The following is a 12,651-nucleotide window of genomic DNA, read 5'->3' on the forward strand; positions in this document are numbered from 1 at the left end:
TATATATATATATATATATATATATATATATATATGGGGGAGGTACAACAGATAATTATACATTCGTACCGTTATCTTTATACATCCATGAATTATACTGCATGAACTGGCCCATGTCGAGTACATGAAGGTGTCACCTTGACTATTAGGTTTATAAGCAGGACTAAACAAGAGTTGAAACAACTATGACCTGATAACGAGGTTGGTCATGAAAAAGTGAGATAAGCTTTTCAGTAGAGATACTTAAGCTCTAGATATGATTTCTATTACATTTATGATATTTTCAATGACACACTGAGTCGATAAGTCAGCGTTACCCCTGAAGTTAAGAAAGGAAAGGGAAACTAACTTCGGTTGATTGTCCTACTTGATGACATAGATTATAAATCACAGAAATAAATCATTGAGAATATTTTGTCTCTTTTCGATAGAGTACACAGCACAACCCTCATCAGCTCAATGTGGGTTATTTAGATGACAAACATCCATCTCTACACGATGTTAATTAAACTGGTGATTACATTTCTCGCTCCGGGTGACCCGAGACATCAAAACGAGCAAACCCAGCAGCATGACGACGGACTTCCGGAGCCACGGCGACGAAGATGATTGACAGCTAATCTGACCAATAGACAGCTCACAACTGGTGACGTCTCTGTCTGTACAAAGGGGCGGGATATCCGCAATAGTAAGCTAACTAATAACATGGCGAAGACTTACGATTACTTGTTTAAACTACTTTTAATCGGCGATTCAGGCGTCGGGAAGACCTGTGTGCTATTCAGATTTTCAGAGGACGCCTTTAACTCAACGTTTATCTCTACTATAGGTGAGTAAAAGTCGTATTATCAGTATTGTCTTTGCCGAAAAGTGGTACAGGAACAGCCCATCCCGTCATGCTAATTTGGTGCTAACTTTTCTTGCTAGCATTCATCTTGCAGAAGCTAGTCAGGAAATAGCTCTGCCGGCTTGTTAGAGGGGTTTTCCAGACCCGACAACGACATTTATTGTACTGTGTTATACTTATTAAGCCCCTGTATGCATGAACTGTTGGGGTGGATTCTCCACCAAGCTGTAACAGTACATATATATGTTATATGAAATATGACAAGCTGAGCTAACAAGCTACAGAGCTGTCAGTGAGCTCGTGGGCATTTTCCATATGACCAATAGTCTGTACTTCGCACTCTGGTAGCCAACGCTACAATAAGTATTGATCAACCACTCTGTGCATCTAATCATTAAACATTAATGCCACTATCAGTGAGATCCCAGATGACAGATGTGCTTAAATGTATTGTTATGTGTTTTGTTTTTCAGGAATTGACTTCAAGATCCGAACAATAGAATTAGATGGAAAGAAGATCAAGCTACAAATATGGTAAGATAGTCATGATACGTCACGGTTTTATTGAAGGGGCAGAAGAAAGATTCACTGGTGGATCACAATTACACTCAATTTCCAGTTTATTAAATACCTCTAACCAGTACAATGTAGTTTAATACAATAATCATCCAATGAAATAGTTTATTACAGATCGGTTGTATTAGACTGTGTTTTTGTTAAAACTGTGATAAGGTAAAAATGGCACAGTGCTGTCAAAGGTGTATTCCAGCACTCCAAAACATATCTAGAGGGGAAAGAAATTAGATTACTGTGGTTTACAGAGCAGTCAACATTGGAGCTATGTCGAGACCTATGCTGTGCCCTCTGGCTGCATGAAGCATCTCACATGACATGTTCTCAGAGTTGCTGGACTTGCAATTTTTAACAAACCCTTGCAAGCTGACTCTTAGATGTGGTGACTAGTTTGCAGTATGACATCAAATTAGGCACTTAGGAAGTTGATTATGCATTTTCTTCAGCGTTCAAGTGAGGTTAACAGTTTCCCCTTTTTTCTGGGCTCTTTGCTTAATGCACAGAGATGAAACTGATATTAAAGTTCTCATAATCTGCCTTCAGTAACATAGTAAATAAGTGAATTTCCTCAGAAGTTTTTTTTGAGAAAATATGGTGCTTTGGTGAGTGGATCAGTTTTGCTAGGTTCTGCACTGTAAACTTACAATTATTTTCTATATAGGGATACAGCAGGACAGGAGAGGTTCAGGACCATCACAACAGCCTACTACAGAGGAGCCATGGTAAGTCATATTGTCAGCCTTACAATTCATGTAATAGTATAAATTTATCTCTAGGATCTGCATATGTGAAGTGGTGGGCTTCTCAGCTGTATGTACCGCAGCATAAACTTTTAAACGGAGCCACGCCCAGCATTGTTGTAGCTAATTTTAACTCTCAGGAGGACATTTACAAGCACACTCAGTGCATTGCTATGGTATTTTTGTTTCCCTCTACTTTAGTTCAAGTTAAACTGGATGCTTGTGTTTTATATCAGATGTCTCTTTGTCATTCAAGTGCCATGCTTTTACTTGTGGCTCTAAATCATGTGATGCATCACTAATAAAGGTTGACACGGGAAAATCGCATTAGACACACCTAATTTCCAAGTGTGTCTCTGTGGACTAATGAGAATTGGTAAGACATGACTTCATTGTTTTCTGGCTACTCTATTTTCTAATGTGTTTGCCTTTATAACCTCTGCAGGGCATCATGTTAGTTTATGACATTACTAATGAGAAGTCCTTTGACAACATCAAGAACTGGATACGGAATATAGAGGAGGTAAAATATTTTACATAAGTGAATATATCTGTGTGTGTGTTACTGTTCTGTGCATGTTTTGAGTATCTTTTGGTTTGGTATTGATGAGTATGCACAACTCTAAACACACTTAATTGCTGATTAATGTCCTGTTTGTTCATGTTACCAAACTTCCTTCCACAGCATGCCTCTGCAGATGTGGAGAGGATGGTCCTCGGCAACAAATGTGATGTCAATGACAAGCGACAGGTGTCCAAAGAAAGAGGAGAGAAGGTGATAATTTTGACTGTGAATGTAGTGAAAACTAGATGGAAAAATATATTTAAAAAGTAGTGTAGAATCTCATTCCTATTTATTATATTGGCTCATCATGGCTGAGTACTGACACTGATTGCGTCTCTTTCTCCTGCTGTCAGCTGGCACTGGAGTACGGTATCAAGTTCATGGAGACCAGTGCAAAGGCGAACATCAACGTGGAGAATGTAAGTTCAAACTTTTATTGCTGGGAGTGACTTTTAAAGGCACTTAGGATCGTTAATATTCTGTCTGTTATAATTATGGGTAATGATGTTTAGTGCTTGTAACAGTTCAAAGCCACTCACCACAGACAACCTGCATGCCAAGGAAGAATCTCTGCCATAGAGAATAAACAAATGTTTGACATTTTGGGAAACGCCTTTATTTACTTTCTTGCCAAGAGTTAGATGAGAACACTGATACGTGTCGCATATCTGTCTGTTAAATATGACACGGTAGCCAGTAGGGGTGGGCCATGATTTTTGAATGTTTGTTAAATTATAAAAAATCATTTAGTATAAAACTATCGTCTTGTTTTAAGATGAATATTTTCTTTCATTTTTGTGGGCACCTGGTAGTACGCCCATCAGGAGCAGTAGATTGATTTGGGGCGTTGGGATGAAGCCAGGTCTGTGTAAAGACGAGGGCAAAATAGTCTCTGATTCTCAGAGTTTTTGGAGTTTAATTTGAATAATTTTCAAATAGCTCACAGTGACTATTGAAAAGTGTTTTTGCTTGAAATACCCATCCCTAGTAGCCAGAAGTCACTGAGCTTAGCATAACTAATAAAAAGCTAGCCTGGCACTGTCCAAAGATCACTAAAGCTCATTAATTAACATGTTTTATTTTGTCAGTTTCAATTCATACAAATATCAAAGTATAAAAAGACAAGCTGTGGTTTTACAGGGGGTTATGCATGGGACTAATTCTTAGTGAGGCACAGGGACTCCCATGAGCCTCTGCTGGGGGCAACGAAATTATAGTGAGCGAGTCCTTTTAAGAAATCCACTACTATTGGGTACATAGATTTCCTCACTAAAATGTATTTTCGGGGCCCTACTTAGCAATTAAACATAATAATTACACGTAAAGATGTAATGCACTCATTGCACATATGTAGACTAGCTATTTGTATATGTACTGTATGATGTGAGACTGGAGCACCTTTTGGATTTGTAGTCTAAAATCACAAATATTGATGAATAAGGTTCAGTAATTTTTTTTCTGGGGTTGTTGATATTAATTCTAATTCAAAACCACTGGCCCCGCCCAGATCGCCACCATTAACGTGCTGCTTTCTGTAACTGTTTTTGTCTGCAGGCCTTCTTAACCCTCGCCAGAGACATCAAAGCAAAAATGGACAAGAAGCTGGTAAGAACACAGAGGAGTGGAAACTTGATAGTTACAAAGGAGTTGGAGTGGGCTGCAGTGTGTGCTGTCTGTGTTGCATCATGTACTGGTGTTTTTGCTGTCCTCAATTTGCTTTCGCTTCTGTGTGTATTTCAGGAGGGCAACAACCCACAGGGCAGCAGTCAAGGAGTAAAGATTACAGAACAGCCCAAGAAGAGCAGTTTCTTCCGCTGCACGCTCCTGTGAGGAGACGGGAAACGTTGGCATCCACCATCGCCTTAACTGTGTCCCCCACTGGACAGAACTGGACAGAGCACACTCTGATCTCCCTTTTATCTTTCTTCACTTGTTCCTCTTCTTCCTCACTGTCCTATGCTTATCTATTAGGAAAAAAGACTACGTTTACCGCTCCCTTGGTTCACCAGTCTTCCCTTGACACCTGTGAATCTAACCGCTGTGGCCTCTGTTACATGCTAAATCTTTTTTTTCTTTTTTTTTACAGTTGCTCATCAGACTGACAGTCTCAGTTTTATTGACTTTTAAAGACTGCCTCCTTGTGAGACACTCAGAACGATCAAACCTTTATTACTGACAACAATGTCTGATGCCTGGCTGGTTTCTCTCACCTGTCGGAGTGACAAGAGTTGTTTATTTGAGCCTTATCACTAAAAACAGCCCAAATTATACTTCCAGAATAGGTTTACTATACCCACATAAAGGTTCAGTGGGCTTTACAATTGTGAATATATTCCATCTGTCAGATATGCAACCAATGTCTTCAAGGTGATGAGTTTTTTTTTTTTTTTAAACTGCTATGCTACATTGGTGTACTTACTTGGTGGCCTAGACTTTTATATATCCACACCACGGCATGTAAGTATATATATCATTGATTATTATTCACCATATGAAACAGTTGTGCCAGCACCTTTTACTCATCATATCATTTACTCTATCCAGCTTTTCTACTTGTGTCGTTTCTTTGATTTCTTAGGCTGAAACATTCCATTCATCTTGTGGACACTTTACTGTGCAATGTAATCTGTATGTGGGGCTCAGATGTCTATTTTAAGTATTCACACGGTTGCAGTAAGACTGGGTTCTTGACAAAGTATGTTTGTTTTTGAGACTACACGGATTCGTTTTGTTGCTTATATCGTCATTTTAGGCAATGAGATTTAATGGATAAGAAAGATATGATCGGTGTGAGGTAGACCACTTGATGCACTTGAAGCTGGTAGATTAGCAGTACCTAACTCGAACACCTGGAGGCGATATAGCCCCACAGCAGTGGCACAGAAGGAATCACAGCGATGGTGAAATCATAGTTTAATGCATTCGTACTTCTAGTTGTCAGTTCCAATGGGGGAACATGCACACAACTGTTTTCTGGGCCTTGGATAGGGGCTGTGCTGTAGCAGTATTTATGGAGTGAAACAAGACATAGCACCAAAATGACAAAGTGCCCTTTAATGTTCTTATTGATAATGCACTTTTCCTTTTTGTTCTTTCTGTAAAAAGAAAAAAAAAAAGTTCTTAACGTTTGTTGACTGTATTTGTTGCAAGTCTTAACTGAAAGCAAAAAATAGTCATGCACAAGTTCCCCATGTGTCCTATCTGGGCTTCCTAAAAACATCTGAGCACTGAAACCTCGTCTCTTTTTAGTTAATATAATGAAAATACACAGAAGGCTTGATTTAGAGATGTTTTCCCCATTATAACATTCCCATTAGTTGAGCTTTCGCTTCTTCCAGCTTTTCACGCATTTGTTTCCCCCACCGATGATTTTGGGAACCCCAGATGCACCCAGCCCACTCCTGCCTAGTCTCTTTCTCTCTTATTCCCTCCCCTCTTCCTCATCTCTCCAAATGTCCCCATGTATTGTTTTGGCCCAGTATTATGGCCATCTGAACTATGCATTCTGGGTGCGTAGAAAACCTTTTGCACATTTGACTTGACAAGCTTTATTTGAGATTAGAAATGTGCAAATGATCCTTGCTGTTTAATTTTCTCTTGTCACTCCAAATTCTGTTGTATTTGTTCGCTTGAGCTGTTCAGGCGCAAGAATAGGAAATTAATTGAAAGCTCATTAAAATCACCTCAGATATTTTACAGTGAGAGCAAATCATTTCTAGTGGTGCTGAAGAGTCATTGAATTGAAAATGTAACTGCATAGATGTTAACCTGTGGATTTAAATAATCATCGTTGTTGATTTCAGCACAGTTTAACTGACTCTCACGGAGGAGGCCAATTCATGGCTTGATTAAAAATGCACGTTTTTAGATTTGAGTTTGGCTTAAATTTGGTCTGTAAAATTAGCTCAGTTATTCTTTTGATTGGAGTCATCTTGTAATTCTTGCCAACTGTAAACTTTCCAGTTCTGTGTTAACATATCTTCAGCAGTCCCAAACTCCATTTGTATTTCGTTGCTGATTGTTGATGGATTTGATGGGAAATAAATGAAATAATTCAGCAATTGTAAATAAGATCTACAATGATTGTACTTCATAAACCTTATTGATCTACACCTTTTGTAGATATGTGTACTTTTGATGATTTATTAAAAATAAGATTCTTTAAAAAATGTTTAGTCAAATTATTGTATTTACACCTTTTTATTTTTGGACATTCCTGTGGGCTATTAAATATGTAAAACTATATCAAGAAGGTTACTTGAAATGTGTTGTGTTTGTGTTTATTTGAATTTGACCTGTGATCAGAAAATGTAAGCAACTGGAGACATATTTTGTCCAAAATCCACCTTATATGAATTAAAAAAAAAAATCTATTTAGAAAAAACTAAAGGATTATATACAAACCATAATATACAGAGGCCCAAACTTGACTTTCTAGGAAGTAAGATGTTGAAAACATTAAATGTACAAAACATTTTTGAAAATTTGAATTTTTAAAATGTCCAATTAATCCAAATTATTCATTTCATTCAATTTATTGTCCTTCATTTGACTGGTATGCTGATTTATTGTCTTTTAACTTTATCTGTTTTTACTGTAAAGCACTAACCTTGCGCTATATAAAATTATCATAGTTACTAAAAACCTGTCCAGTATAAGAACACCTCAGTGTCACCTCAAGCAGGTCATCCCAATGAGCAAAAAATGTATTCATAAGTTCTTTGTAAAAAAAAAATCAGTTTTATTACAAATCCCAGCTGTTTGGTGCTGATGATTTATATTTAGATTTATTTATTTTACATAATCTCTTTGTACAAATTAATTATATCATCTAATATCAATCTAATCATTTAAAGTCATGTTTTGTCCTCCACAGTTTGAAAATGAATCAGCTAGTGCACAGCACCATGTCTGTCTGGTCTGTGACAAATATTCTGCATTTGGCTAGAAATTGGTGCAGCTGGCAACATACCTGGCATGTGTGTTCCACACCTGAGAGAAGTATGTCATTCTACTCAAGGGCAAAAATGTCACCTCTCTAACGTCTCTTCTAAGTAAACATGTTCTTCTCATGCCTGTTGGTTGTTTGTTTGAAATGGAAAAGGGCCCCACAAAAACATTTGCAGTGGAGATCATCACTTCTGCTTCGCACACCGTCAAGACAGCACGACTTTGTCGTTTATTTTGGTATTTTTCATTTGGACAATCGTTGTGTGGGAGGAAAACTTCCCAGACTGGTTCTTTGCTTTCCCTTCAGTGGCTCTCCTCCATTATCGGGCATTTTCATTGAATCAGTGCATTGAACATTTTATATGTCACCAACAATGATGAAGGCAAAGACCATGAATTTGATTGTTAAGGTAGTTCCCTTCTGTGAGAGGTTCCTCTCTGACAAGAACAGCAGATGGAAGTCAGAGAAAGTTTTGCACAAACACAAACTTGCTCAGCATTAGCATATTAACAAATCATTAGCTGAACAACCTTCTTATTTTCTTTTAAACCTACAAATATGAGTCATGTAGTAGCTACATACATCACATAGAAAAGTTGCTTAGAGGTAACAGTCGAGTGCCCCCGCAAGCCTCCACACAGTAGGTTCAGGTTCAAACTGCAAACCAGCCGGCCAGCAGATCCAAACCTGGGACCTTCTTGCTGTGAGGCAACAGTGCTTACCACGGCACCACCGTGCTTCCCATCATTACCTTTCATTACAATGAAATCAAAAATGACAAAATGTGCAGGAATCAGAAGAGCGTTAGAGAGGGTACGGTGCACAGGGGTCCGTGGTATTGTGGTGGTGGTAACAATAAAAAATGTGCTTGAGAGAGCCTCAATCACTTGTCTTTATATATGTGTACTTTCTGCATTACAATACATGCCAGGCCTCCCACCTCGGCATTATGAACTAATACTTGAGCAAATTTAACGTTATGCAACGGCTAAAGAGAGCACAACTGAAACCTCTCATCTCATCTGACTTTGCTTCTCTCTGATCCATCCAAACCTTCCCTTTAACCTCTTTTTTCTTCTGTATTGGTAAACACATCTGTAGCTTTGTGGTGTATTTTGTAGCTCACATTCCTATAGTCAGACATACTGTCACACTTAGAGATAAATGCTCACCTGTCTAACCATAAAAATGTTTTACCTGCAGTATATTTGATAATATTTCATATTATTTGTTATGTGGTCTCTCTACATGTGTGTGTCTGTTTAACAGCTACTTCCAAAGATGTGAGTGTTGCCTCCACCCCCAGATGGATGTTGTCAGGTGAGTTAGCTCTGCTGTGTCATTTTATTATCACGGAGCAGTCAGGTGAGTAAGAAGGTGAGTAGCTTTTACTGTGAGCTTGAGTTTTATTAACAAAACTGTCAATTTTAACTATTTGACAGTTTGGTCTTTAGTTTTTAATTTATTGAGCAAATCAAATGAAAGCAGGTACATTTGTAAAAGGTAAAAGTGATATTTACAGTAACAGTAGTGCATCATCCTGTCTAGGCTACAGTTTGCATTGTAAGTAGTTTTTATGATGTCAAATCTGCAACATGTTAATGATGAAAAGCACAAAGTATAAAAGTGAGTAAGAGAGGAACAATGTTCACAGTGTTTACCATGACTTATTCAGTGGAACTGTGTGTAAAAGGATGAAGAAGCAGATCGATGCACTATTGTTCTGAGTGACAGCCCATATGTTTACATGTGGTTTCTACTGCATGTATTTTATGTACAGTGTGTGTACACCTGTCTTGTGTGTGGACTGAATGAAATGTAAATTAATCTCCCAACAGAAGCAGCAGACGATTAAATGATCAGGGTCCTGGGATGATGGAGTGGAGCCAGTCATTACAAGGACATCCTGATGCTTTCGTCTGGTTCACAGAGTCCCAAGTCCAGTCTGTGATCAGGAACGACATTGTACCAGAATGGTTTCATGGGATCACTTCCAGGAAGTAAGTTCACAAAGTCTATCACTGTCTGCCATCTGTAACAGTGGGCGGCTGACAGGGAGGAATGTTTAGAGCCATGTTTTAAAATCGTTAACGATAAAGATATCAGTGTTGTGTTCCAGCATGCAGTGAGTTATAGTAAATTGCTCAGGTATAGACATTTAAGTTGATATTATATGTTTGTAGAGGAAAAGGGTAAAAAGAGTAACGTACAATGTAAAAGTAAAACTTTATTTAGACATAAAATACATTTACAATATAGAGTAATGAGTAAAAAATCCACAAGCCTAGCCAAGACAAGTCTAAACAGGGACAAATCTTGAATCTCCTAAATGTCTCATTTTCAAGAAGTAATAATAACTTCTTTTGTTAAACATAAACACGAGAATCAAAATTATTCTCCATTATAGGCATGTGCAAAACAAAAATACCACAAAAACTTCACTGCAGTTAGAAATGTTGTGTAACAAAAGAGAGATCCTTCTACTTCTACATGAGCGCTGCACCTTTTCTCCACAGGATTACTTCCTTTAACATCTATTATACATGTTTACTTGTGCTGCACATATTCATACAGTGAAGTAGCCCATTGAAGAGTGGACTTTGAACTTTATACTTCAGCAGATTTCTTCTTAAAATAGATTTATGGCTCCTCCACACTCAGTATACAAATTCACAGCTTGAATAACTTTACTTCAAACTTAACTGACAAGCCTAGATTGTGCTGCATTTAGCACACTGATGTAATAACTAATTGGTGCATTCATGCACATAGTAACAACATTTTTTGTGTGTTAAAAGCTAAACTACAGATCTTATGATGTTAAAGTCCCAGCAAACTGATTCTAGTTCCAGTTCACATGCAATGCTCCTCCCAATTAAACTGCCTGGTCACTTACAGATTAAAATGCATGTGTAAAAGGGGCTTTTTGTCTTTGGTAATGGCATGTTAATGATTTTTGCAGGACGGCAGAGGAACTGCTCATGTCCAAGCCTCCTGGCTACTTCCTTATCAGGGTCAGTGAGAGCAGGATTGGCTACACTCTCTCGTACCGGTGAGTGTCAGCAGAATTAAAGGGAGCTTTATTCCACAGTCTAAACTCACACACTCAGTCCGACAAAAAGCTCTTTCCTTTCTGTTTCTTTGACCCTCAGTGCTGTGGACCGCTGCAGACATTTCATGATTGATGCACTGGAGGACGGCCACTACATCATAGTGGGGGAGAACAGGCGTCACCGGTTCCTGCAGGACCTGGTGGACTTTCACCGCAGGACTCCCATCATGCCTTTCAGTGAGGTGTTGACTGTTGCATGTGGACAGGTGATGAAATATTTTAAGTATTATGAATTAACTAAATTTAAGTAAAGTAAAATAAGCGCAAGGACATAGGGTTGTTCGCCCTAGGGTTAGGTTACCCTAGGACTAGGGTTAGTCACCTTCACTTTCTAAACCACAGTATTTGCTTATGTGTTTGCCACCTCTGCAGCATGCAAAAAAGTACACAGTCACACACTCTTGTGTTATTTTCTCTCTGTCTGTCTGATCTTACATAAGACCTCAAATGACAAGACGGACTATGCAGAAATACTGTTTCCCCAAGGACATCTGGACCATAACACAAGTTTGCTACCAAATAACTCCCTGCATCCCAGCTTAAGTCAACCTGTATCACAAGAAGACACCCCTCCTGCCCTTCCTTATCGACCAAATAACCTGAGGAACTCTGCAGTCCAGTCTCCAAACAGACTTTACCCTTGTTTGGAAGAAGAATTTCCACACGTCACCTCCCCAGTTCCAGCATCGGTAAATGGTGATCTTAGTCGTATCAGAAGATGTCTGGTGCTAAAACTGATGTCCTGTTTTAATTCTTGAAAGTCTTAAGATAAAGGGTCGACAAATGTTGACAAGAAATTAGACCTTGAGTTTTGCTTTTAGTCATGATTAGTTAGTGTTTTCCACATATACCTGAGATTGAAAACCAGGTTTTCAGCAGCCTTAACATTGAAATTTAACGATTCCTCTTATTTTCTGACAAATTTCTATGCTGTATGTTTTGTGTTTATGATCCCCAGCCTGTGCCAATGGCCAGAAAAAGATATACTGCCTGCAACCCTCCCTCCAACCAGCTCCCTATAGTACCTGCTAGGAGCTCTGTTCCTCCACCAAAGCAGAACCACGCTTGTGTCCGAACAGTCTCTGCGCCACAGACTCCCTCCATACCTGCAGCCACCGAACACCCGTTCAGCTCCAACATCCATTCTGTAAAGAGCCAGGAAGCAAAGCTGTCTGTTGTCACCAACCTTAAGAACCTCAAGAAGAAATTGCAAAGGAAGAAAAGCATGTCACAGGAGTTTATGTATGCAGAGATTACTGACAGCAGTGGAAACACTGAGAATGAGTACCACGAGATCACAGGGGAGCAGACCTTCAGTGGTCCACCATTGTCCTACACAAGCCTGACTGATGGAGGGTTACCTCAGGAATACCTTCCACCTCCACCTTTTGCCCCAGGCTACTGATAAACAACCACTCCCGTAGAAAACACTGCAAAGATAGATTGATCAGTGGATTTTGGAATGACTGAAACATAACTGAATCAGGGTCAAGAAGGTGGATAGTGTGCACATCCAACCCCAAGTGGGCAGCATACAAAGGAAAATGAGCAATAGTCCGCACATTGAATACTGAAATCTTACTGAAACCTGATAAATATAAAGGCTACAGCCAGCAGCAAGTTATCTCACCCTTAAAGAAAGGCTGTAAACAGGAGGGGAAAAAGATGCTATTGGTCTGTCCACACAAAATTAAATCTGTCAGCCAGCATCCCTAAAACCCACAAAACTTAAAAACAAGATGCGATTATACAGAGGTTAATGTACCAGACTGCGTACGTCTTGGCAGGGATCAGTGAAGCCTCTGCTGGTTGCTTGGCAACCTCATGGCGACGCCAAGAGTCTAGGAAGTTACTGGTCCCAGC

At 39.0% G+C, this 12,651-nt stretch overlaps 2 protein-coding genes across 2 annotated transcripts; both read left to right on the forward strand.

The window, feature by feature from the left end:
* The first annotated feature begins 684 nt into the window (after positions 1–684).
* Positions 685–6,943, forward strand: LOC139202761 (ras-related protein Rab-8A). Its single transcript, XM_070832332.1, has 8 exons — positions 685–829; positions 1,321–1,381; positions 2,082–2,142; positions 2,606–2,683; positions 2,846–2,935; positions 3,079–3,144; positions 4,280–4,330; positions 4,466–6,943. Exons 1-8 carry the CDS (start codon positions 706–708, stop codon positions 4,553–4,555), a joined length of 621 nt encoding a protein of 206 aa, XP_070688433.1. The 5' UTR covers positions 685–705; the 3' UTR covers positions 4,556–6,943.
* Positions 6,944–9,523: 2,580 nt separating this feature from the next.
* On the forward strand, positions 9,524–12,300 carry hsh2d (hematopoietic SH2 domain containing). Its single transcript, XM_070832858.1, has 5 exons — positions 9,524–9,676; positions 10,639–10,728; positions 10,829–10,994; positions 11,229–11,477; positions 11,747–12,300. The coding sequence occupies exons 1-5, from the start codon at positions 9,549–9,551 to the stop codon at positions 12,191–12,193; spliced, it is 1,080 nt and encodes a 359-aa protein (XP_070688959.1). The 5' UTR covers positions 9,524–9,548; the 3' UTR covers positions 12,194–12,300.
* The last annotated feature ends 351 nt before the right edge of the window (positions 12,301–12,651 follow it).

Source organism: Pempheris klunzingeri, chromosome 6, assembly GCF_042242105.1.
Source record: "Pempheris klunzingeri isolate RE-2024b chromosome 6, fPemKlu1.hap1, whole genome shotgun sequence".
In the NCBI taxonomy this organism is placed as follows: domain Eukaryota; kingdom Metazoa; phylum Chordata; class Actinopteri; order Acropomatiformes; family Pempheridae; genus Pempheris; species Pempheris klunzingeri.